The sequence below is a fragment of the Fukomys damarensis genome, unplaced genomic scaffold, assembly GCF_012274545.1.
Source record: "Fukomys damarensis isolate Sample0158 unplaced genomic scaffold, DMR_v1.0_HiC HiC_scaffold_30, whole genome shotgun sequence".
In the NCBI taxonomy this organism is placed as follows: Eukaryota; Metazoa; Chordata; class Mammalia; order Rodentia; family Bathyergidae; genus Fukomys; species Fukomys damarensis.
This window is the reverse complement of record NW_022900942.1, coordinates 6,834,476-6,862,452: the sequence shown is the minus strand read 5'-3', so window position 1 is coordinate 6,862,452 and position 27,977 is coordinate 6,834,476. Positions and strand designations below refer to the sequence as shown.

Genomic DNA, 27,977 nt, shown 5'->3' with positions numbered 1-27,977 from the left:
ATATATATAATATATATATCCATATGTATTATAACTTTTTTTATTTTTTATTTTTGGTACCGGAGTTCAAACTTGGGACCTTGTGAGGCAGGCGGCAGAACCACTAAGCTAAATCCCTGGCCCTCTGTATTATAACTTCTTTTCTTCACTTTGAGAAACCTGTCTACAATTATCTGTGATGTTTTCACTCATTTGAGCAACCCCTTCACTGTAACTATCCTGCATCCCTCTTTATTCCATTTGAGTTCCATAATCATGCACCAGCTTACCCTTTCCTGTTTTCCTTCCTCATTTAAGCATTGGGCAAGTGATGAAAGGTGTATTAGAACTTCTTAAATCATCACCCCTAAAGAGAACATTGTTAGGTAAGTATGGAATAGTACTTGTTTTCAATTGATGTAGGAAGCAGTATGATAAAAAACTTACAAATTATCTTCTAGTATTAAAAAGTATACCTTTCTAATTGAGTACTGACTGTTCTTTGAATATCTGTGTAGACTATTATGCCAGTGTGATAGATTGGACACACTATGGCAAGATCCTTCATCTTTCTGTTAAAAACCCTACGTAAATACGAGTGCTGAACAAAATCCTAAATGTGAGTTTTCACCTCTCTCACCATTACTATCAAACTATTTTTATCATAAACACAAATTGAGACACACCTGACACATGTTACCTTTCCTTTCTAAATATATTCTCTATTTGACAAAATAATACTTAAGGTGATTGATTGCCTGTTGCATCTGTCATTGGCTGGGGATTAGAAACAAGCACTGTCTTTAAACAGATTCTAATTCAAAAGAGGGAGTTCATCATAAATACATTTGTCTTGCCTCTTTCTCTATATTTTGTATGTCGTGAAAACTTAATAAATAATGCCATGTTTTAGGTATAAATTGCTGTGTTGCGATGAAATATACTAGTTTTTTGTTTTTGTTTTTTCCAGTACCAGCAATCGAACTCAGGTCCTTGCACTTGCAAGGCAGGCACTGAAGACACTGAGCTAAATCCCCAGCCCGCTATAGTTTGTTTTCTTTTTAAATTGATGTTTTAGATTGATTAATCTCAAGGTTAATGCACAGATTTAAGAGGCTAGTTCTAAAGCTGGGCATGGTGGTACACAGTTGCCATCCCAGCATTTTAGAGCCTGAGGCAAGGAGGATTGTTGCAAGTTTGAGGCTCACCTGGGCTGTGTAGTGAGTTCAAGACCAGCCTAAAGTACATAGTGAGACCCTGTCTAACCCCCTCACCCCATCTCCTCCACAAAAGCCAGGCCTAGAATTTAAACCACAGAGCCATATTTCTGTTAATTCTGTGATTGATGTTGATGTGAATTTTATTCTTTTCTTTTGCAGTAATGTTGATAGCTCATACCAACTATGCAGAGTCACGTAATTGCCAAACTGCAGCAGGAACACTTTCCCACCAACACAGTGTAAAGACATGAAAATTAGAAATGGAAAAAGCATAAGTATAACACAACTACAGAATATTCATTAACCTGTGGAAATGAGCAAGTTGTATATGATACAATTTAGGGAGAGATTTGTTTTGTTTTAGTTGAATATTTAGTCATTCAAGCAACAATTTTCTTAAGTTAAAGTCAATAATTTGTTTTGTTATTGCAATTACAAAAATTGTTTCATAGCCTTAAGATATAGACATGGTCTGAAACACACGATATAGAAAACAGAATTTTCATAATGGATCAATTTAATATGTTTTTAATTCCAAACAATATAAAGAAAAATGACTACACTGAGGTTTAATTTTGGTCTCAGATGATACATTTGCCCTGGCTGTCCTTCAGATGAAGGCAGATAAAAGATGGCTTCTCAGTGCCTTTTTGCAGGCTGAGTTGCTCTGCCTTGTAAGGCAGATTGGGTCACTTTTAGATGTTTCTGGATGTCAGAAAAAAATCAGGTGCAAGTTCCTCACCTTGTTTTGTTTTTGGTGATACTGAGATTGAACCAAGGACCTTCACAAAAAGCTATATCCTCAGCACTTTTATTTTGAGATGGAGTGTCACTAAGTCACTAAGTTGCCCAGGGTGGGCTAAAACTTGCAATCCTCCTGCCTAAGTCTCCCAGGGTGCTGGGATTACAAGTGTGTACCCCTATACCTGACTTGTTTGCATATTCAAATCAGTAGTCAATCCTCCTCCAAGATATGTTCTTAAGCCTGGCTTTTTGTATAAACAAATCATAGGAGTTTTAAAGACGATTTATTGGTGATTGTTCACTGAAACAGAAATAAATGTACTCTTGGAGATTTTTAAGCATGTTGTTGTTTTTACTTTTATAATTCCATTTACAGGCTAGGTTGTAATTACATGTGCTGTTTTTTGTTTTAAAGCTGAGTCTAGTATATTAAAAGAAGAAAGGGACGCAGTCTGAACCTAGTTTATAAAGTGAAATTTATATTGCTTAGGACAGACCTAGGTGTGTATAAATTTTAAACGTGAATAGTAATTATCCCTCTCATGCAGTATAAAAGTGTGTTCATTTGCTCTTGTATTAATGCTATGATATTACTTTTTGAAAGCAAAATGAAGTTCTTGGCCATACTTTTCTTGCTCGTGGAGGGTGGGAGGCTTTACTTGTCCCTGGTTCAGCCTTCCTCTGTTCTTGTTTGATCTCAGTTCTCAGTTGTTTTTAGGTTTTATATGCAGGTCAAGTTATTTTCCATTGTTACTAGATAATATAAAGTTGTTTCTCACTTATAGTCTTTCTATATCGATTCTTTTGTTTATTTGTTTGTTTTTTTCAGACAGGGTCTCACTATGTAGTTGAGACTGAGCTGGAACTCACTATGTAGCCCAGGCTGGTCTCAAACTCACAGCGATACTCCTGCCTCAGCCTCCTGAGTTTTGGGATTACAGGTGTGCACCAACATGCCCAGCTAGATTCACTGTATTTGTGACAAGCTGTGTTTCATACTAATAAGTTGAATATAAATTGTCATTAGGCCCTTTTGTGATTAGCTTTTCTCCTTTGACCCAGGGTTCTTTTGGCTATGATGATGGGTAGACATAACTTTGCTGATTTCACTAAAAGAGGTAGTTTAGAAAAAGGAGACCCATTTCAGACAGTTAATCCATTTATGCTGAAGATTGCAGTGTTTTGAATTTTGGCATGAAATTCATATATTTTACCTAGAAAAATTCAAAGAACAAGAACTTGAAGAAAAATTTTTTTTATTATATTACATTTTTATGGGCATTTTAAAAATGTAACACAAAGGACTCCATGTGTTCCACAGTGGAACAGAAAGACTTTAAAGGATTAACACCAGTGATGTGGGACCAGTTAATTCTAACATGATGGTGGATCCTGGCTGTATCTCAGTGGAGAACTTTGAATCCTTTGTAAATTACTTAATCTTCATGACATACGAGGGAGAGTGCATTTTGCATGTAGAACATTTAGGGCACATTGACTGACACATCATCAATGCTCAGAAATGTAGAAGCTCCAAAAGAGGACCAGGGGTTTAAAAGCATGGATTCTCGAGCCAGAGATTTAGCTCATTGTTTCTGCCACCAGCTTTGTAATCTCAAGGTCCTGAGTTCAATCTCCAGTACCCTCCCCCCACAAAAAAATCCACCAAAAACATTTGGAGTCTGGTGCTTAGTTTCCAAGTTTCTACATAAATGAAAAAAAAAGTCGACATTATTCTTGAAAACAGAATTTTTATTTGGAACAGCTGCTTACTATTGAGATTCAAAAAGATGTCTTAAAATGACTCAAGACAGAGCTTAAGGGATACACAGGAGGAGAGAAAGAGGCAAAGCAGTCTCATTGTCCCATTATAGACTTCCTGTTAGAGGAAGTAGACGAACTGGAGAAGCAGAACAGGCATGTATGGATCAGGGGTTCTTCTGCACAGGACTCTTAAGTCTTGCTGTAATACTTGTGTGTGGCTCTGGGAGATGAGTGGCCCCTCAGAAGAGTCCCCGCCTTTGGAGGCTGCATGTATTTTTAGGCTTACACAGTACAGTGTAGCCTGCTGAAGTCCTCACTGGCCCCAGATTCTCACAAGAATGCCACATGCTTTGTGCTGCTGGGGTGGAACAGTGGGGGGAGATATATAACACCAGGAGCTGGTGTCACATGGACCAGCAGTGGGCATCAGAGGTGGCTTCCTCATCCTTAGATGCCATAAAGTTCCCCTTACACCCTTCTAGAACTTAGCTGTGGGGTGGGGAAGCAGAGTCACAAAGGCCTGAATATGACTTAATATAAATCTGAAATAGTAATTATTAAGTTTAATGAGGTAACTAGGATATGGCCATGTTAAATCACTGTTATGGGTACTTACCATGGAAGGTATGAAAACAAGCCTGGTCCAGGGCAGTTCTTCTGTACATCTCCAAAAGTGAGCAGCATCCGAGCATTGACTGCAACAGAAGAGGCAGAAGTCCAAGGTAAACAGAGTTTCAAGAGGAGGGGTCACAAGTGTCAGATTTTGGAATCTGATGGCAGATCTTATATGTAACAGATATATGTGGGTCTGACTCTTAGGAGGGCTCTGCTGACCTTAGACTAGTAGAAGTTTGAGGAAACAAAGCTAGAAATAATATATGGGGAAATGAAAGAATGAGAGATGAATAAATGTTCTGTGGCTTGGGTCTGGGAGAAAGAATGCCATGTTAATAGGCTATGGTGATAGCAAGAAGAAGGTAGGAGAGAGTTCAGAAAGCCAAAGGTGATAGCTAATGGAACAAAATCCCAAAGGAAGTTGAAGCTGATCTCTAGCATATGGGGATAGGTAAGGGATACCAGTTTTTAGGAGACACGTTAAAAACCGTAGATAGGATTCAGGTGAGATGTCACAGTCTGCGATAAAGTAGGAAGCCCATTTGTTTGTCAGAATGAAGTTAGGGGTGATCTCCCTTTCTTAGGCTTTGAAAAAATCTTGGGAATTTGGAGACGAGCAGGCTGGTGGAATATATTTGAAAAGATGTATGTAGATACTGCAGCACTGACAGAAGCCAAACACTGAATTCTTAGAGTGATTATCTTGAATTACTGTGTGACTGTCTCTAGTCAAGTTCTGTTATTCAGATGTAGAAGCAGTAATCCAGATTTTGGATTTCTCTATGTTTCTGTGAAGTGAAGTAGAACAAGCTCAACTGCAATGACATTGACCCCAAGATCTGTCACAGGAGGCAGAATGCCTCCTGATCTTTGCCTGGGAGGAGTGGCTCTCTTAGTATGATTCTGAGGCTGAGGTCTCTGCACTGTTCCAGTATCACTGTTATCTTCTTTTAGAGGGAAGAAGGAGCAGTAATATGTTGGGCTCTCTACTTTTATCCACCTTCAGGTCTGGTGTGAAAAGATACCATGTCTAGATTTATGTCAGAAAAAAACAGCAAATAAAAGCTCATTGACAGTTTTGAAACTTAGAAACTTAGATCAGGGCAATCAGCCACCCAAAGTCTAGAGAGACTAAGCACATCTACAGAATAACAGCTAAGATCTGTTTACCTGGAGCTATACCTGCTGAACTTGTAGGAAACACTGAATAGTTATCTTGATAAATTGCTAGAGGGTGAATGTAGACCAGTGACAGTGAGACTGAAGGACGCTGAGTCTCAGAAACTAGGGATATACTTTTTGCTTTACCTGGAGGAGCCTACCAGGCTCAAGATGACGCTTCACTCTAGAAGCGGGGTTGGGAAGAGACAGCAGCATCCTCCACGCAAAGGCTCACTATCTTATAGAACCTTCCCACCAGAGAAGGGCAGCTGTCTCACTCCTGCCTTCTCTAAGCTTCCTGTCTCAATTAATGGGGTACAGGGTGGTTTAGAGAGGGGAATCACTTGTACAGGGCACAACAGAATTAAAAAGCTGAATTTTAATAAAATTACAGAATGTTTTACCTCCCCACATCTTGCTTGCACTCTAGCAGGGCTCCAATGCAAATGATAATGTGGATTATAGTCAGAGGAACAGCAAAGTACAGATGCTGTGTGAGGAGGAATGTTTAGGCCAGACCAAAACATGGACACAAGAGGAACGGACAGCCACTGTTTCCTATACCCGCAAGAAACATTAAACACAAATAAAGAATGCTCTTCTGGGCTAATTGTTAGGTAATAGGCTAGATGTGTATGATAGAGTCAGTGAGCTTGAAGATATATCAGTAGAAAAGTCACAAACAAATGCAAAAAGAATAGAGAACAAGAGAGTGAACAAAGGAACAGAACATCCAGGAAATGTGGGACAATTTGGAAACCAGAGGAATACAAGAAAGAGACAAAGGAGCAGAAGTACTTGAAGTAATCTAAGAGCTTTCTAAAATTAATGACACATTAAACCACAGATAAGCTCAGCAATGATCCAGATAAGTACAAGAAAACTGTATTCAGATGTACAGTTTTCACATTGCAGAAGACCAAAGTCAAATAAAGAATCTTGAATGGAGCCAGAGAAAGTAAAAGTGTTCACCTAAGAAAGGTATTTAATACTTTCCATCTCTGCAAGCTTGGCATTTAGCTATACCTAAGGAGTGGAAGCTTGGATAACATGGCCCAGCTGTGTGCAAGAAGCAGCGGAGAGAGATTCTGAGAAATAAGAGGAATGGTGAGCCCCTGGGGAGAAGGAAGTTGAGATAGTGTTGGAATGGGATGAGCAAGCAGGAAAGAGTAGTAGGACACAGGTCAGGCCTGATCAGACAGGGCTAGTCCTCTAGGCAAACGCTTTCCATCCATACAACTTGTTTGGCTGTATGCAGCACTGTACAACTGAGCTGTTACACACTGCCACTGCAAATAGGTTAAACAGTATGTCTTTTAAAAAATATTTATGAAAGTGAAAACTCTCATAACCTCAGGATTTAATATATTCTAATGTTAAAATTTAGAGTTAGGTTCTCAACCTGTTTTCTTTCCAGTCTTTTTCCATGAGAAAATTCTACCCCTCCCCCCCAAACCTTTTCTTTTTCTTTGTTTTTATTTGCCATATCAAGAATCGCTTATTACGATTTTATAATTGAAATTCTTCCCCACCTTTTTGTACACGCTTTCATTGTCCTCTCCACTGAAATGTTGTGTTCTTGCTTGCCTTAGTTTGTGCCCGACTTAGGTAGTTTAGACCACTTCATAAACTCATTAGTTCATGATCACAAATGAAAATGTTGACCTTATATGTAAATTTCTCAGTTTAGTTTCTATAAAATTTTTTTACATTATAAACTTTTTTGTTTGTTTGTTTTGTACTTGGAGCGTTGCACTTGTGGGGTAGGCACCAGAACCACTTAGCTGAATCCCCGGCACCATTATAATCTTATGATATATTATTTCATCAGCCTCTCACTTTCAGAAGTTTCAGAAATGTTCCTTATTTAGCCGGTTTTAAGTAATTAAGTCCAGTTTTTCTCCCATTTAATTTTCCTCTAAGCTTCCTCCACGTGTCCTATGACTGGGACTTTTATCTTAAGCCGTTGTACATATAAGCTAAGCTCTCTTCAACTGTGACAGCTTCTCTTAGTGCTTGAGAACTAGAATAATTCTTGCTTTCTATTCAACTTGTGTCTGTTTTCTGTTTTATATTAACACAAAAGCACACAAATATAAAAAGCATACAGCTCTGAATTATCACAAAGTGAGCCTCCCTTAGGGTGCATCATGTTGTCAAGAGTTAGTACTTCATGAGCCTCCTTCACCAAGGAAAACCATCATCCTCCTCTCAGATAGACACATTATTTTGATCTGATTTTGAAGTTTATAAAAATGGAATTGAACAAGGTTGGGCTTGGTGGTGCACATGTGTAATCCTTGCACCCAGGAAACTGAGGCAGGAGGATTACCACAAGTTTGAGGCCATCCTGGGCTACATAGTAAGTTCAAGGCCAGCTTGAACTATATAGTGAGACATTGTCTCAGCAAAAAATAAAAACAAAAAAGGAATTAAATGACATATATTCTTTTATGTTTAACTTCTTTTGTATATAATAACATGATATTTATTCATATTATTGCATGTCCAATGTATGATTAAACCATGACTAGGTGATTCTGTACTTGATGGATCATTGGGTTCTTCTGAACCTTTTGCCATTATGAATTGCTTTTCTCTGAATATCTGTATGCAATCGCTTCTCGGCCTTTTGGCTAAGATCAAGTGAATATCTGTATGCATATGCCTTGGTGCTTGTGTTTCTGGGAGGTCTGTGCCTAGGAAGTAAAGTTGCTGTGACATGTCTGTACTCATTTCCCAGGATTCCAGTCTTCTAAAGTGATTATACCAGTGTTTGCTCTTATTCACTGCAAAACTCTGTTTTTTTTCTGTGGCCTTGTCTATTTCAGTTGGTTTTACTTGAGCATTTCAGGATATGTAGTGACACATGACTGTAGTTTTTTTGTTTGTGCTTTCATTGAGTGTATTGGTACTTTTTAGTTATACAGTACAGTTAAATTCATCATTGGATTAATGTGGTTTTTTTAGTTTCCATTTCCAGAGGTAATGACTTGGAGCTTCCTTTAGTATTTATAGGGCATGGTTGTCAGGTATCTTGGCTTAAGAATGAGCTGTATCATCTTTTTTTTTTTTTTTGTACCAGGGATTGAACTCAGGACCTTGTGCTTGCCTAACAGGCAGCAGAACCACTCTGAGCTAAATCCTGGCATCTTTGTTTTTCTTCCTCCATGGATTGCTAATCTTTTTCTTATTGTTTTGCAGGAGTTCTTTTTGTACATCTGGATGTGAGTAGTTTGTTAGATTATGTGTATTGTTTTTCATTTTGTTGCTTGCCTGCTTTTCATGGTGTTTTGATGAACAGCAGTTCTTAGTTCTACAGTTGTCACTTTTCTTTCTATGGCTTAAGAAATCTTTATCCCACCCAGGTCATGATGATAACCTTACTTACTTAGTTATCAGCTGAAGTTTTAATGTTTACCTTTCTCAGTGAGCTCTTTGAACATCTCACATTGGTTTTTTCTATATGATGTGGACAGGAACAAGCTTCCATCCTTCCCCACGTAGATTCCCTGTTGGCTCATAACTGCCTTTTCTTTCTCTCATCGCTAAGATGAAATACTTGACACCTAAAATTAAGGGGGGACGGTTTATTTGGCTTATAGTTCATAGAGGTTTCAGTCCATAATCAGCTGCCTTCAAGGCAATGTGGGAGATGGGCAACGGTTCATGGAAGTGGAAGACAGCAAAAGCAACAAGAGACCTTAACAATGTCTTTTTGTCCCTTGTATCTCATCCAGACTACAAGGATTAGGGTGGTGCCAAAGTAGCCATGCATGTTGTTTAGTAATCATACATCCTTAATCCCAGCATCACACACTCTAGATTCAGCCACCTCAGAAAAAGCATGAGGCTTTGGAGGGACACCTAAACACAGCCATAACAGAGAGACTTCCTTTGCAAATCTTCTGTTCATCTTTGATAGGAAAGGGGTTCTGGGTTCTCTTTTTGGATTGGTCTGTTAAGCACTTTTTCTGCTAGTACTTATGGTATGCAGTTAAATTAGAATTGCTTCATAGAGTCTTGGAGAGAATTAATTTTTATAATATTGAATCTTTAATCAATAAATATTGTATATCTCTTACAATAATGTTTTGTGCTTTTTTTCTTTAAAGGTTTCATGTAATTTTGATTTATCTCTAAATATTTGAATTTTTATGTTGTTTCAATTGATATCTTTTTTTACAGTTTTATTTTTTGTTTTTTGCTACATAAAAGTAAAATTTCTAGGGTACATTTTTATTTTAAAATGACATGAAACATTTTATTTCCAAATTGATTACCCAATAGAATACTGAGTTTATGTTCTTTGCATTGTAGTTATACATACAACCATGTTAAATAATTGAGCATTGTCATCATCTTCAGGTTTACTTTGCCCAACTAGCTGATTTCTTTTTTTAATAAGAAAGTGGCCAATAAATTCCATAGTAATGCCATGAATCAGAATGCTGCTATCACCTCAGGCATGGGAGGGTGGGGGGCAGTTCCATAATCTGTGAGACTAGGATTTTGAGTGCCACTGAGCAGGCACAGAGACCCTGAAACAAAGGAACAGCAATGCTGCACTGCTGCTTATAGTAGTTTGTGCTGATGCTTTTGCCTCCAGGACACAGTATGACTCTGAGCTTCTGAAACTCAGGTCTGTGCTAGTTACATGCTTCGTGCCTGTGGCAGTTATTGCATCTAAGATCCCTGGCCAAGACTAGACCCAACTCCAGAGCTTTTCTACTCTCCCATAGTTAGCTGTGATAGGCCTCACTCTGTCTATTGGTCCTGGATGCCACCTGTGGATGCGCCTTGCTGTCTGGGGGCCTGCATTTCATGCTGCTTCTCCTCATCTCACTACAGAGTTGGGATGGGCAGTAAGTACTGTCTCATATTCTTCTTCTTCCTGTTGTTGGTGTGATAACTTTTCCATGAACAGCTAGTGTATTAGAGGCTGACATGATATCCAGGTGGAGAAAGCTCTTTTTATAATTGAATGGGTTTCAAAAGGAGAATGACCTGCTGTATCAAAATAGTCTACTGTATAAGGACATTTTTGCATAGATTTGAAAGTAAGTGAGGGAATACAAAGTAAAGGTAAAAGGCAGATTAAAGGATCATGTCAGTCATCATGTCAGTGAGAACAGAAGAAATACAGAAACTAGTATTTAATTAGTAATTACTCTGCATGCCTAGGGCAGGGGTTTTGAGGTAGCTCCCCAGTCAGGTGCCTCCTGAACATATTTGTAGTCTTAGAAACATTCAGATGGAAAGGAAGAACCAGAACTCTGGCAGAGAACCAGAGTCTCTGAAGATCTCTGAAAGTGCTTCAGAAAGCACTCTTGAGGGCATTTAGGGTGCAGCACCTGTAAGTGGTAGATGGTGGATGTCGATGGGACAGCAGAGTGGAGGCAGAAGGCTGCTCAGGAGCCTTGTGTTGGTCAGTTTCTATCCTGTCATGCACCAAACCCCCTTAGTTACGAGTACTGAAGTAAGGGTCATGGACTTTAAGACCAAATTAAATTATTATATCTCATGCAAATGCTGAGTGCTCCTACTAGGTGCAGTTTCCCTAAAGCCAGGCTGCAGAGTGAGCCATGGTCACGGTGCAATTGTTTTCAGCTTGCTTGTTGTGGTGACAGGGAGGTAGGAAGATGGTATATGCTCTATATATATATACTGTAGGGACTTGAAATAGTCTTTGAAGAATTAACTCATTTAGATACTAGTCATTATGGTACCATTTCCTACCATTATGTCATACCTATTTTGAGAGGAAATTGAAGAAAAATTAGCTTACCTGCAGTGCTTCATTGTTTAAGAGTAATCTAATGACCAGGGCTTATTTCAGACACTTCTCAGTTTCTTTTATCACTTACAATTTTTGTCGTGTAAGTTATATGATTATCTTTTAGGGGAATGTGTTTCTAACCTTGCTCTTTTCTGTTTTGTAAGGCAGTTAATTATCATTTAAATGCTCTAACTCCAAAGATACTGTAAAGAGACATCTGAGGTGGCCTGGACAGCCTCTTTGAAAGCCTAGGTTCTGGCAAGAGTTTCTGCAGGCCTGAATGTTTAAATGGGAGAGATATGCTCTGCCCATGTCTTCTGATGGTACCAACTGAGTGCCTCCACTTTTCTTTTTCCAGTGGTGAGAATCAAATCTGGAGCTTCACTCATCCTAGGCAAGATGTCTACCAGTTACATCCCAGTCCTGAATAGCTCTTCTTACCTGGATTCCAGGAATAGTCTCTTCTTAGGGACCTGACCCTGAGGTGCTCAGTGTAGGTTTTCAGTGCAGCCCACCTTCCCGGTGTGGAAGGAGGATCCTCCACCCCTTCCAGGGAGCTGAGTGGAATCAGGTCTATTCTAAACCTTGTCCTATGACTAATGTTAAGAATTTATATTCTATGGGACATTGGATTATAAAATGTAGTCATTTGGTCTACTTTTCTCTTAAAGTATAGTAAGTGATGCCATTTAAGCAAGTTTTACCACATTTACATCAAAATAAAAGAAAAAGTTTGATAAAGATTAGATTGTATAATGCTAATGCAGATTTGAGTAGTTAATGACCGTCAAACCACAGACATCTGATTTGACAGTGAAAATAATTTCATTACCATATTTAGTGAGTTCAGTCAATTTTAGCAATGGGTGGCATCACTGAGGGAGATGGCAAAGGAGCTTCCAGGATCAGTGTCCTTGGTCAGACAGACATACTTGCTCCTTTAGAAATCAAGCAGAAATAGTAAGAGGGAATGGAGTCACAATGACTAAATAACAAATTGTGCAGAAGCACTTTGTAAACTGTGAAGGGTTGATGGGTTGTAAGTTGCTATAGTTTTAAGGGGAATGAACAGAAATAAATCAACTATAAATTTGTTAAGCAATGCAAACCAAAAATTAAGCCATCTCTGTTCTTTATTAATCTTGGAATTAATTCTAGAATTAATCTTGTCAAAATAAGTTGACTGGTTTTGTGTTTTTTTGTCTTAAGCCTTTTTGCTTGCATTTTTTTTTCTACATAGAACATCACTCCAATACTGTGCCTAGTCCATGGTGCATCCCATTTAAGAAGACCACACTTACCTGGGTATGGTGGCTCAGGATTGTAATTCCAGCACTCAGAAAGCTGAGGCAGGAGGATAGCGGCAAGTCTGAGGCCAGCCTGAACTGCATAGTGAGATCTTGTCTCAAAAAAAAAAAAAAAAGGCCACACTCTCCTATAGCCTTGCTGCCTCTCTTGTATTTTATTCTGGCCTAGCTACAGTATCATAATACCTCACCTCTAAGGAGGAAGCCTTAACCAACCACCTGAGATTTTAAGGCTTTTCTTAGAGCCCTGTAGCTTGAAGAGCTATAGCTTATCTGCCCTTTATCCTAGTAGGTGTTAGTATTTTTCTGTTACTCTTTTGACCTTTATTCTCAGCCAGGATGCTGATGAGGTTTCCATACAGATTCCCATTTAGAAAGGGCTGCCTGTAGGTTTAGCTATGAGCAACATTCATCCAGAGTAAGAACCTGTTGACTCTATTTTACCATAAGACAATTCACTAATTACTAGAATTTTAGCTCTTTTAGTTTAGGGCAACCTTTTCGTCATTATGTGGCATGCTTGTTTTTAAGAGCTAATATGTGTAATTACATTTAAAATAAGTGCGCTCCAAGTGCTTTAACAGCATTTTGATATTAGTGCTCTGACCTAGCAGTTGTCTTCTGGTGGTTGAATAATTAATTTGTTTCTAAGTGCTTTCGAGTTTGATGGTTGCCTAATACAAGGGCTTTCTTGTGGAGGGTTAGCCAGCTTCCAGTGACCCTTCGCTGCCATCTGGTACAAATTCAAAGTGCTTCTGTCATCTGCTGTTAATTGCTGTCACCTGCATATTGCAGTTCCTCAAAACTGAAACTATGGGTGCAAGATGTCTTCTGCCTTTTGGAGTGGGCTTCTCATGCACCCACAAGTACACCCCTGAAAGGAGGCACAGTGGTAGCATGCAGTGTTTTCAGCAGAAGCATTTTAGGTTAAAGTGATGTTAACAATTAAGGTATGAAAATTGTACTGTTTTGTGAAAGTAATTCACTAAATCCAAGCATTTTGTCTGTTTTATGATTTGTTTTAATGGTTCTGGTGCTTAGTAGCCTATTTAGACTGGCAAGATTGTTTCTGTGACATTTTACAGAAGACTTCTTTAATCCTCCTTTCTAAACTGATAAGCTTTCGTTGGGGCACTAGCCTATAGCACCATATTATATTAATGTATTTTACTTGTAATTTAGAGAACAAGAAGAATATCCTGATTTGAAGTCTAAACTGTCCCCTGTGGCACTAGCACAGCTGATAATCGTGAACGAGAAAGATGTGTATATCAAATAGTTTACAAAATGAAGCCAGCTGTGTTTCCCTACATACTGTGGCTTCCTGACATGCATCATTAAACCTTATTAGCTACTTCCTTTTACAAAGATTCTTGTAGTCTTGAACATTGCATATTAACATTTTCTGCCCCTCCAACTGGAAATTATTTGCTTTATTGTAGAGTGTCAACTTGCTCTAGTTTCTGATGCGTTCTAATTGGTACTTTAGAGTATAATCATCGTGAGATACCACGCCATGCATTTCTTTATTTGGAAATTAATACAGACCTTTTCACTTTATCTGTCAATCTGAGCAACTTTTCACACAATTCCCAACTCCTGGGATTGCTTACAAGCCATTAAGTATGAAATGGTTCATAAAATGTCTCTGAAGACATAAAGTAACACAAAAATTTTAGATGGTTTAAAATAGTGTTATATTTTGCCAGGCTACCAGTAATAAAGCTCTTAAATAGACAGTTTTAATAATAAAAGGGTGATGAAGCAAGATGAAAAGTTTATTTAACCATATTACCATTACCATTTAAAATTATCACTAAATCTGTTGGATTCCATTTTTCTTATAAAACAAAAGAATGCAAATTATAAGATCATGGATTTTGAGAACTAAGGAACTGATCCAAGTTAGCTATTAGACTGATATAACTTTCCTTCATTCTTTTTCTCTTTTTTTTGCTATTCTGTGCCAGCCATTCTGTTGTGCTGTCTTAAACATTAAAATGTTTACCTCCTATTAACTTCTGGTTAATAGCTAGTTAAGCTGATGTGTGGGTGGGGCAGAAAAAGGCAGAACCTAGTGACTTTGTTCTAGATGATAGTAATTCGAAAGTGCTTCAAATATTGGTCAGCGTTTTTAATAATCTTTCTTCACATGTGTTTTTAATATAAATAGGTGATAGGCGTTTAATTGCCAGGAACTCAATGAATTAAAATCAAATAATAATCTTAGTTTCATATCCCATTAATATAGTAGCTCATAGATTTTGCCAACTCAGCAAATGGCTCTTCATTTAAAAGCCCTCTTGATGGATTTATGTAGTGATAGGTGCTTCATACCTGGGGATGGAGGAAGGGACCTCCAGTGGGCGATACATCTCCCCATATTCAGTCAGCCAAGAAACACCAAAGGAGATGTAGGCATGTTCTTTGACTCTACTGTCTAGGAACCATTTCCCTGAATCCTAAGCATTTTCTTTTTCTAAGCTTTCTAGTCCAGTGCTAGTTCTAACAGAAAGCAGTGTACACAGTCTGAAGATGTGAAATAATGCTGAACTGAACTCCACCATCCTCAAACAATTAAATATCGGGATTTTCTGCTGATTGCCATTTTATTATTTCTAAGATACTGTTACTTAGAATTAACAACTTCAAGTGCTGTGTTAAATATTTTTGTCTTTTTGCGGGGGGGTGGTACCAGGATCAAACTTGGGTCCTTGTGCTTGCAAGGCAGGTGGCGGCACCACTGAGCTAAATCCCTGGCCCACTGTGTTAAATATTTGAAGTAAGCCTTAGTGAAACCAGACTTTTGGAATCTATTTTGTGACAAATTCGTGCTAGTATTTTTGGTAAGCTTCTTTGCACAAACCACTAAATGTGTTATACTTGTTCGTGCACCAAAGAAAGAATTTAGGTGATGCTATTTTGGAATTAGATCCTGGCTATGTCATTTTTCACATTGTGACTTTAATAGTTTTAAAGAAAGGAATGATCTTGCCTTTCTTACTCTGTCCTTATGTTTTAAGACTCCAGAAGAGCCCCCCCGTTACAATGTCAGTACTTGTGTAGTATTTTTTAAAATACATTTTTATATTCTTAAGAGAAAAAAAATCCAAGTGTAAGGCCTTACTTATTCCATGTGTGAGGGAGGCAGTGTGAACCATCAGGAGTCTGGGCATGGGGCTACTGAGAACCTGCTCAGTGGCATAGTGTACCTGGGTTCAGGGTAGCCCAGAGCTTTCTCTTTACATAGTAAGACCATTGCTCACCCTAAACTCATGGGTGCTGCATATCTATATAGTAAGGTAGTGCTATTTCTATAATACTTATTAAAGTAAATATAACATTACAAAACAAATGGCTTAATTAAAATGAATTGAAAACAGAATGCCTTACCTCAGATTTAGCTTATCTACATGAATTAATGATATTGAATGTTGAGATGGATGTTGTCAGTGAATGGCATGGTCTATTGAAGTAATTATTTTAAATTGGTGGGTGATCTTGGTTAAGCCATTGAAAACTGATGGCTTTCCTACATCATTATTCCACACATAAGGTAAAAATGTTAAGGATCTTGAAATGATGAAGCAGGCTATAGTTACGATTTTATCAACTTGATTTAGAAGGCTAAATCTTCAGGAAGCCTGCTGTACTGATTCTTTACAGCATTGTGGATGCTCTTTCTTCAAGCCCAGTTCCTTATATGATGGAAGTTTTTTTTATTTAGGGATTCCTCCCTTAATAATCCAAGATGTTAAAGTATTATCAATTATGCCCTGAATTCTTCTGGCACAAAATATGTTTAAGGTAACTATCAAAAACAAAATCAATGCCTTCAGTGTGAATGCTGTTAATGCACTGAACTGGTTGAATTAGAGATACAAATGTGTTTTTTTCCTTAAAGCCAGCTGAAGTTCAGAATTTAGGAAGTCAGTGTCAACCTTGAGCTCCATCTGCTGGTTAATCCTCACCATGTCACAAGCTTACTTGCTTCTTCAGCTTCAAAACATGATTATAAAACCAGCAAAATGGTACCTTGAAATGTGTTTCTTACTATATTCAAAGTGTTGTGTTGGAATGGGAATGAGTTTTGCTTCTATCTTCTGTTCCTGATGTTCAAATAAGCTTTGGATTATTAAAAATAAGATTAGAAGTAATGCATGTTAGATACTGTATAGTTTTAATCTTAATATTCATTGCTGTATTTTAATATTATTTATGTACACAGAGTAAAAACTAAATATTTAAATAGTTTACAAACTATCTTCCAGGTTTTCACAGTCATTTTTTAAAGTGTAGTTTTGATATATCAGAGTTAAGAATTTTTGAGGGGAGTTGTGCCAAGGATCGAACTCAGAACCTTGTGCTTGTGAGGCAGGTGGTGGCACCACTGAGCTAAATCTCCAGCCCAGAGTTAAGAATATGTGAAGTAATTTACAATTATTTTAAAAATTGCAACATAGCATTGTTTTTGTATTGCCTTACATTTGCTGAATTTTGATATATTGATTATATTGTCATAAGGGTTCTGATATCCAAAAAGACTGTCAGACATCAATTGACACAACCAATTTGTCCTGCTTGAATGTGTAAAGTTGACATAAGTTTTTTCAAAAGCAGACCTAAGACGTGTCTACACATATGTTTTTGTCTGTTGGGCTGCTTTCTGGCCTTACTGATGGTTATAAAAGTTCATATTGAAGATATACTCCTAAGTGAAATAAATAAGTCACACATGTGTAAATACCAAATAGTTTCCCTGGTGTGAATAATCTGCAACAATGCATAAGATTCTAATAAGATTACTGACATTTAGAAATTTTGGAAACTGGATAAAGAAGTTGTGGTTTTTCTATAAAATGGAATATTACTCAGCCATAAAGAATGAGAAAATAGATTCATTCATAGGAAAATGGATACATATTAAAGGTATACTCCTAAGTGAAATAAATAAGTCACACATGTGTAAATACCAAATAGTTTCCCTGGTGTGAATAATCTGCAACAATGCATAAGATTCTAATAAGATTACTGACATTTAGAAATGGGAAGAAAGGAGCTAAAAGTGCAGGGAAGGTGTGATGGGTAGGGGAAGAACAAAAAGGGAAAAGAAAAAAATGTGAGAGAATGAAAAGATGAAAATAAAGTGTTTGTAGATGGGGAGGAGAGGAGGGGGTGAGGGGAGGGCAGAGGTAAGGGAAAAAAATGAGAATCAAGACCTGCCATGTAGAGGTACATGATCCCAACAATGAATGTAACTGTACTGTATCCCTAAAATGTACCAATAAACTCAATAAAATTAATAATAAAAAAAAAAGTTCTGGTGAGTAGAAAGGAATCATAAAAAAGGCTGCAGCCAGCCTCTAGAAAACAAGTTCAGCAGTTTGAAGAAGTTGGCAGTGAAGCCCCTTCATACCAACAGTGTGTGTACCTGCAGATTCCAGTCAGTCATCATTCCACCTGCCAAAATGATGTCACAGTGTGCATTGTTCCACACATCAGGGATTGAGTGGTACCGGATTTGTGTGATCTGTTGTGAGGTGCCTGTTGGAATCACCTTATCCTCTAATTATTTGACTTCTCTGGGTTTGAAAGTTTTATGTCCTTACTTAGTAGCTGGCCTCTACACTGATAATTGTTTGTTTATTTAAAAACAATGACCCCACTTATAAAATATGTTAAGTATTCAAGGAGAAACTTTCTAAATAATATCTGTAGAGTAAGGCAAAATACAATCTTAATTTGTTGGAAAGGAAGAATGCAAGTTATTCTTTCACACTAGATTTTAAAATGTCTTGTATAAATACAGATTTTGACTTTTTAAAATTAAGGTAATATATTTTAACATTAAGCATTGTCCTGCTAATACCTACTTAGGGAGCTTTTAAAGCACAGATTATTGTGCAGTATATAGTATAATGACCCAAAGAAACCCTTCTTATTTCACAGATCATTGGGGCAACAAACAGTAACAGTCAGACACATTTTCACTGTGTGGCCACCCTACATTGCTGCTTACAGTTAAGACAGTAGTTTATATGCAAAAATGTATATATAAATAAATTTGAGAATAAGGAAAAAGGCTGCGTAATAGTACCTCTTTTTAAAACCCAATACTTTTAGGGCTGGGGATGTAGCTCAGTGGCACTGTATCTGCCTGGCATGTTCAAGGTCCTGAGTTCAAATCCCAGTACCAGGGAGGGGAAAACCTAAATACTTTTAAGCTCCATAAAGGAAAAAGTTATTGTTTTAAGATTTAGAATTTACATGTACTGTAGTGTAGGAGTTTTGTGGATTTGAAATATAGACATACAAATAAAAGTCTGAAAATTAACCTTTTCTCTTGCTTTTTAAACGTGTTCTAAAAGTAGAAAATATAGAGCTGATTTTTTCAAAGATAGTATAAAGAAATGTGCTTTTTATAGAAATTTGTTAGGTTAAAGCATAGCTGTATATTTATGTTACCACAATCCAAATTCTGAACGAAGAATGGATGGGTTGATCCATGAATAATTTAGCTGGTAAAAGATAAATACATTAATAATCACTTTTTTTTCTTAAGTAGTATTTCTCATATAAAACTGTACTTTTAGGGCCAGGGATTTAGCTCAGTGGCACCATGCCTGCCTTGCAAGTACATGGTCCTGAGTTCAATCCCTAGTACTGGAAAAAAAAACCTGTACTTTTGTCTGTGTAAGTAGTCTTGAATTAATTAGGTTCACAATTTTTTATTAATGTGCTTGCAGTACAGAATAAATGCAAGTTGTTGCATATGCATATCACATCTTGATCCTTTTTACTTCCCCACCTCCCCTCCCTCCTATTTCCCCATCCTTAGATCCTCCTCACATCTCCATAAATCCATCTCGCTGATTCTTATCATTTGTCTTTTATTTTGCTCTTTATTTATATTCTGTATTTCTCATGTAAAGAAAATTACACGATGTTTAACCTTCTCTCAGACTTATTTCGTTTAGGATTAAGGTCTTGAGGTGCAACTATTTTCGTACATTTTTTTTTGTTTTTGTTTTTATGGTAGCAGGGATAGAACCTATGGCTTTCACATACTGTTAATTTGGGAGCAATGTTACCAACAGTTAGTATTGCTTAAGCACTTTGTTTTTTCTGGCACTCTTTTAACATTAATAGGGCCTAAGATTTTATAACACAAAATCTTTGTTGTAGTTTGGTGTGTACATTGATTCTCAATAACTTAGTAGTATGCAGGGAGTTTTAACTTTGAGTTGGAGCAGAGTGGTGCTAGGTTATAGAGATGAGGTCCAATTCTCATTCATCCATGTGTTCATTTAAAAACAAAACAAAACCTAACTGATCTTTTCTTGATTAAGCAGGAGGATACCGTATTTACCCTTTATTGTTGGTATAGACCATTATTTTACTGAGAACCATTAGCTATTTAAAACTTGGTACATAAATTAAAGAGGAGCTAAATGGATTTTTGATCGTTGCCATTAGTAGCATTTTAGATTATACAGGCAATTATTGTGTTCATTATCCTAGAAAAGCCCCTTTGCAGAGCCATTGTGGATGTCTTAGACATTATGCACAAATTTTCCCTTGGAGATTAAAATTTCCAGTAGCGTATTTAATTTTGTTATCACAGTTGCTTCAAATAAAACAAATATTATGACAAGTAGAAGAAAATTTGCTTTACTAATATAGAAAATTACAATAAATGTTGGAGATTACTTCCTACTGTATTTAATTTACCTTTTCTTATATAGTCATAATTACTTCAAGTGATTAATACTATATTTTATGGATAAAAAGGTTTTATAATCATAGCAGATGGTATCTGGTTTGTTAAGGTATTCAAGAAATTCTATAGAAAACACATTCATACCAGAACTAAAGTTACCATTTTCTTTGTAGACTCTTTGTAAATTAACTAGTTTTTATTTTAAATAGCTTTGAGGAGTCTAAATTATTTTTTATTTCATAAAATTTTTTGTTATTATTTGTTTGCAGTAAATAATATTTGCATACCTTGTGTGGCATTTGGTACATCATTTAAGAGTATTTCAGAGAAATTAAATCTAAAGATTAATTATTAATTAGAAGTGGTTTAATAAGTGTTGAAATACATTTTTTTCTCCTCACTACTTTATTAAAATTGACCAAAAGGTTGAGATTGCACTGTGTGTTATAACTTGGTTCCAGTTACACTCCATGAAGAGTAGTCACAGTTCAGAAAGATGCAAGCAACACCCCATTGTTTCAAAGTTGGATATGACTCTGCTATACTTGTCATTACTTTCTTTGAATTAGGGAATGGAGGAAGACTGCATTTAGTTGGCTTCAAAACTGTGATATTCACTGGTGAGACAGTTGACCACATCTGTCTCGGTCAATTAGAAAGGTATTAATGCCTTGAATTATCCAAAAATCCGTGTGCAGTGGGCTGCTTTTAATGTTTCCATCCTTGTGGCATTTTTTCAAAGGAAACTTTGTATTCATTTCTGAGTGGTTTTGTCGCAGCTTTTAGTCTTTCATTGCTATGGTGTAGGGGAAAAAGTGTGAGGTAGTGGTTATGCATTTTGCAAGACAGTGATTCTTTATTTTATTACAAAAAAAGACCAACTCTGGAAGGCTAGATTAAATCATTCCTTTCACTTTTTAATGGGATTTGGATGAATAGAGTAAAATATGCACTTTGCATTCATTGATAGCATCTTTAGGTTGAGGTAATTGAGTCTTTTTTCCCTGACTGAATGAATAATGACTTCATCTGATCCTCAGTGAGGCCTGAAACTTAGACCGCCTTTGTCACAGCAGAAAGATCTGGGATTTGAAACATGCTCTACTTCCCTGGCTTAATTTTTCTTCATTTTAATCCAAAAACCTATTTTTCTCAATAATTCAAGCATAAACTATGTAATGGTGAAGCAGCGGAAATTGCACGATATTTGTCCTCCTTGTGCTGCTTTTTAAATGGAGCTGATAAATCAGCTGCTGTGATCTTGAGCTGCTTCGTTCTCAAGGGAAGGCACAGACCCCGCACAGGAAACAACATGGAGAATTTCAGAACTCGTTAACTATAGTTCCTTCCAGACTGTCCATTATCTAGGGAAATGGTAGATTTAACTCTTTTGCTGCAAGACTTAGAGATAGATAAAGGAATGCCTGTGCTGGAGCTTCGAGATGCTCTTGTGGACTAGTCCTCTACAGGATTTGTGTGGTTTGAAGGTGATGGATCTGTGACTGTACTAAGAATTAGAGCATAATGTATACTTTTGGGAAAATGCTAAGTTGAGATCATGCATTTTTTGAAGAAGTTCTGTGAGAAATGAGCTGCTGTTTGTGTTTCTGTAACAGCAACAGTAAGCTGAGTTCTATAATGAACCACATTTATTGTTAGAAGTGAGGAGACATTCCTATAAAATTGATGCATAATTTCTGTTTGAAGTTTCCTCACTTAGGCTGTGGTGGTGTCAAAGACACAAAGTGAGTAAATGAGACCACACTGCAAATGGACCAGGCTCATTCCCCATATCACTTCTACATAGTGAGGGCAGAAAGACATCTAGGAAGGGACACCCATGTCTCCCAACTCACCCTGCAGACTCTACACTGTTCTGTTAGATGTAAGCTTGGAATCTCTGTGCTAGACAGTTGTCAGTCAAATTGTATCTAGATCTCTGTTAATATTCTGTGTTTACCAGTGGTAATGCTAATGATCAGTTTCACAATGAGATTTAAAAATAACCCAGTGAGAGAAGAAAATTACCTATTTTCTATTTTTCTTTTATATAATATATATTATTGTTGTCCATTTTATTTTTTCCTACTAGATGAGCTATTTCTTACAGGTAAAAAAAAAAATCTCAGAATTACTCATTTTTATAACCTTAGAGTTTAGCATAAAATGTAGTGGACCTGTAATTATTTATTTATTTAATTTTCTTCACAGCTGGACTTCATTGGCTTTTTGACAGTTATATTTTTACTGAGGATAAATTGTCATGGTTTCATGAGAATTTGTTGCAAATATTAATCAAAACCATGTATAAATTATGAGTTCCAGAAAAGGGTAGCTTGCTACTGGCTGATGTTACAGGTTTGCAAAAAGCACTATGAAAGAAGCCAGGTTATTAACTCAGCAATTCTCAGACTTTTAATTTAATACGTATAGTATCCTATTTATTTTTTATCAAGGTTTAGGCAGTCATGTTTTTGGGTTTGTTTGTTTGTACTTGTTTTCAAAAACTGTGCTAGACTCAGGAATTCAGATAGCAAAGAAATGTCTAGCCTGTTAGGCTTCAGTGTACTGTTCAGATTAGGCAAGTCAGTACAGGCCATTACTTTCTGTTCGTGCTGTTGCCAGGCCTCACCCCAATGGCTGTTTCCTCTCAGCCTGGCATTATGTATGCCGATGGCATCTCAGCTTCTCTAGCTACCTTACCTAATAGGTGGTGCCATTTTATAGATGAGAATAGTGAGATTTAAAAGAGTTTAAGGATAGTCCCCAGAGTCACATTCTGCAAAGAAACTTGATTCAAATATAGTTGTGTAATGGTGACAACAGCATGCGTGTTGGCCTTTCTGAGTGACAGGAGCTGTGTGCTGTGTGTCCTTCATGTTATTTCTTCTCCAGTTGGGGAGGTACTGCTATAGTCCCTATAGTTAAGACAACTAAAGCTCACTTAGCCCAGGGTTATACAGCTCAGAGGCAGAATCGCTGTTTGATTCAGCTTATTGCAGAGTTCTGGAAATCTCAGTCATGTGCTCCTTCCCTTTTCCTGTCTAGAGGCCTTCTTGCAACACCCAGTTGCCCTGTGCGTACATCAGCCCCACACATTGTATTGCACTGTGATCTTTCAAGGATGAAACTAAGCAATGAGAAGTAGTTTGCAAAGATTGCTAGAGCTCAAAATTGAAGTTACATGCTTCAGAAGAGCCATATTCTCTTTACTTGTAGAAAGAGAGCTGATTAGGTGGCTAGTTCTCACTGTTTCCAAGATCAACAACAACAAACGAACTACTTCTTACTGATAGGATTTTTCTCACATTTTGTCAGCTTGTAAATGATCCACAGAATGAATTTGAGTAGTGTGTTTTATTAGGAGAATCTGAAGTGTGGGATTTGTGCGAATTGAAAAGGTTTTTAGTACAAGTTAACTACCTTCTGTTACCTTTTTTTATTTATCAGAAGTCTTCTCAAAACTTGCGGATGGTGCTCACACACACCTTTCCTGTTTGGGGGAGCCTCAGTCTGAATAAAATCCTTAAGCAGGGGTTTGCAGAGACCCTTGAGAGTGACAGTATGACCATGACCTGATATATGCCAAAGGAAATAGGCCTTTGCTCACAGAACTTTTTTTAGGGCAGGGCGCTGGGCAGACCACTGATCATGATACCATTTACCCAGAGGACTTGACTAAGTGGTTGGGATGTGGCCTTGCATTTGTCAGCAGACCCTTCTAGGAATGTTCCGGACAACATGATTTATTTTCAGAAATTCTGCTTCAATCTATAAGAGGCTTTTGAGGAGAAAAGTTAGTACAATTTTGTATTTCATCATTATAAAAACAAATATAAAAATCCTTAAGTCTTTTTATGCCATCATTATCATGTCTTCTAATTCATAATATTAGGGATGTGTGGTCAGCTTCATCATGTATTAAAGTTGTGCTCTTTTTTTTCAGGTTGGTTTGTTGGACCTCGAGCTCAATCAGCTGACAAAAGCTCTATTTCTGGCTTTAGTTGTTCTTTCTGTTGTTATGGTAACATTACAAGGATTTGCAGGTCCATGGTACCGCAATCTTTTCCGATTCCTTCTTCTGTTTTCCTACATCATTCCCATAAGGTAGGTTTAAGAATTAAAATAAGACACATATCTGGTTTCATAGCTCATGATTTTGCTGAAATTTTTTTTCCTCAGTGTGAAAGAAAGGATCCAAACAAGGCTAAAGAGAAAGAGAGCAGGCAACCTGATGAATCTGAGGAGTCTTTTTATAGAAATAGCATTTGAGGCATAGTTTTGTTAAAATAACCTAAGGATCTACACTTTTCCTGATGGGGATGTATTGATAATATAATTTTCAACAATTGGGATTTCTTGCACAAATCTGAATCTGAGAGGGTAATTTTTATTGATTACTGAAAAACATTTTGTTCCCAGTACTCTTGGATCTGTGTGTGTCATTCACATTTCAAAATTACCTGTATTTAAAGGAAAATCTGGTATATCTTTCAAGTTAGATAAAAATATTGAGTAAGGCAGTTTTGAAATAACCATTTTTCAAAATGAGAACCTGTAGAAGTAGAGGTTAGGATATAAATAATATTATTTTTAATGTCTATTTTAAAGACATTTATAATGTAAACATTTACAAACCATTTTTACATATTTGTAAAATGATTATCTTTAAAAAGATATCCTTAATATGTATGCTTGAAATTTTTCATATGAATAATTGAAAATGAATCACAGATAAAGTATGAATGTAGAGTAGCCATTATTTGTAAAATAGAATAAAATAAAACAGGACAGCACTTAGGCTGCGACATGTCTTAATTTATATGAGGGCTTGCCCTAAAATCTCTCAAAATTCTGATATCTTCTTTATTCATAGAGTTCATAAGCAGGAGCAACAGTCGGTTACAGAGTCTGTGTAATATGCAAGTTCATATATAGTTACTGTGAGTCACTCCAGCTGCTCTTGCTTCCTCTTCAAGGTGTGAGCACAGCCTCCTTTTGTAGCAGTGTTCCCCCAGAGGCTCCCTGTGTGCAGTGCTGTTTACTGCTGGTGAAACAGAAGAAAAGACACATGTTAGCAGCTGTCATTATTGTTATTAAAATCACTGCTCTTGTGGAACTTCCTTACTTCCTAACACTGACCCCTGAGCCTGCCATGTTACTTCAGCTCACAGGCCTTACCTAAACTGGCCTAGCATATCTTCTCTGCTCTTCTAGCATGCCACAACCATGCCAGCATTCCACGCTCCTTTTTCTTAGCTGTGCTGTCTCAGTGCTCTTGTACCTACAGTTAGTCCCGTTTTGTCACTCACAGATATTTATTTACCTAAATAATTGCTTTGGAGATACCTTAGTTCTGACCAAAAACTCTATATCAGGCTGTCCCGTCAGCCTTTGAGTTCTGTGTGGGTCTCTGTCTTCTTTGTTGACTGTTTTTCTAGTCCACTGACTTCCAGGAGGATAGTGACCCTAGCTTGGTGCATCGGATTTGTAACCCTTGTGCCAGAGCCAGGTGGCATGGTGTATGGAAAGGGCTCCTGAAGTGCTTGTTAACTGGATGGACCTGTCCAGTTTTGGGAAACTGAGCTTGTACAGATGATCATAGTTGTCATCCAAGCACATACATACTGAAGCCACCAGTGGGCTTTGGAGAATCATCTTTGTCCCCAAAAGCTCCACTGGATAAGGGGCCTTAAACAAAGTGTTTCAATACAATCAGATAATTGTTTTATTTAACAGTCATTCCAGAATTTACTCAGTCAAATATTCATGGATCAGTTCCCAGTTAGAATGCATGCAGCCTCACATGTCACATGTCAGGCCTCAGTCCCAAGCCCCTGCAACATCTCATCTTGTTCCACCATGGGATGACATTCCTCCCAAGTGTTTCCTCCTCCTCTGTTTCCACATGTACAACCCTCATCTCCACTTTCACATCACCCACTGTCATTGAAGAATATAGGTTAGACGTTCAGTTAGATATCCATTTATTTAGGTTATGAAGTTCCCTGCTTTTCAGTTTCTACCTGGTGGAAATGTGTGTTTCATGCTAAGCATGCTCCTATGATCTGGGCTGAGGCCAGGGCTGTAACCATCTCAGGTAGGGCTGTAGCTGTATTTGCTTAAAGGAGCACCTCCATGGCTGAAGTAGATGTTCAGCCTGAGAACCTCTGCCGAAGATGATGGGTTAATTAATGAATTCTAATTTCCAAAGACTGTTGATGGACATTTTAGAAGTATCATCTTTTGAATTATATTATAGTATTTGCTCATTTTTATTAGAGCTTAGTGCCAGGATTTAGCTCAGTGGTTCTGCCATCTGCTTTGTAAGCACAAGGACCCGAGTTCGATTCCTGATACCAAAAAAAATTAGAGCTTAGTGATAATGTGTTTTGGGGATTCTTCTAGAAATTACTTTCAGATCTGCATAGCACTGTGTTTTTGTTACTATTCACATTGTGATTTGATGCATGCTAAGTTTTATAATGGCTCCATGTATGTTTAAAAGTACATTAGAAGGATCTTGTTAATTCTAACTTTTGATACTGTATATATGCTTCTCCTTTTTAGAAAAATCTTTAATTACTAACAGTATAAAATCTATCCCTCTGGTAATGTGCTTGTTCATTTCTTCTTGTCGTTTATCAACTTTAGCTTTATATATTTTAAGGCTATCTTACAGGATATTTACAGGTTAGAAATTCTTTTGTCTTTATGGTGGATGCACATCTCTTCTAAATCACAGGTAGCAATTGATTGATTGATTTGATGTTTTTTAATACCATATGCCAGCCTATTTTATATTTTTATAATGTATTGATTTGCTGTATTTGCATTTATTTCATATTTATTATGATTAATTTGTATATTACCTTTTTTGTTATTTTTTAAGTTCTGTTTTTTGGGTTTTTTTTTCTGTAAGCTTAGATGTATTACCTTTTCTGTTCTTGTGGTTTCTCTACAAAGCCCTGGGCCCTAGGCTTTTGGAATTATCCCAGTAGCAAAGGACGCTTGTACTTAGTCATTCTGCATCTCCCTGACACTGTCTTCTTTCAAAGAGGAAGATGGGCTATGAACAATGTAAATATTTATAGAAGAATGTCACTTGTGATGTTTGAAATAAGACATGGAAATAAATTACTATTATTCACAACCAATATTACTGCATTTTATTTGCATGTAAAATGATAAGCAATGCATAATAGCTGTGATAAGTGTTGTGGCCAGTAAATAACAGCATTGTTGATGCTCATGAATGTCCAGACAAATTCAGTACCCTTTCCTTTTTTCTAGCTGGAGATAGAAATAAACACTTAAGCAAATAAAATGCGTATATAGTGACAAATGTTATTATTAAAACAAAATAGGACATAGGGCCTGAGAGAACCTCTTGGGACTCGGGAAGGAGGGATCTTCTCTGACTTGATGGTCATGGAGCTCTAACCTGTATAAGGAACCACCAGGAAAGGAAGGAAAGGCAGTTCTAGGCAGAGGAAGAGAGTGGCCAAGATGGTAATTGACTGTCTGCTCAGTAACGCCTGGTGCCACACATGCTTCTTTGTGCCTTGCCCACAGTAATCTGTGTAAGACACCCACTCCCATGTCTGTCTAAAGAGCATTATCTTTTCCATCTTTTCTTAGAAGTCTCCAAATTTCCCTTTTTGCTTTTATGAATTTTGTTATTCATT

The 27,977-nt window shown here is 37.1% G+C and overlaps 1 protein-coding gene across 7 annotated transcripts in view; it reads left to right on the top strand.

Annotated features, from left to right (window-relative positions):
- Atp9b (ATPase phospholipid transporting 9B (putative)) overlaps positions 1-27,977 on the top strand; it is a 278,807-nt gene that overhangs the window by 132,173 nt on the left and 118,657 nt on the right. For all 7 annotated transcript variants that reach the window (XM_010605561.3, XM_010605560.3, XM_010605556.3 and 4 more), the window contains one exon: positions 24,236-24,396. In XM_010605561.3, the coding sequence (XP_010603863.1) occupies positions 24,236-24,396 (161 nt within the window). The remainder of the gene's footprint in view (positions 1-24,235; positions 24,397-27,977) is intronic.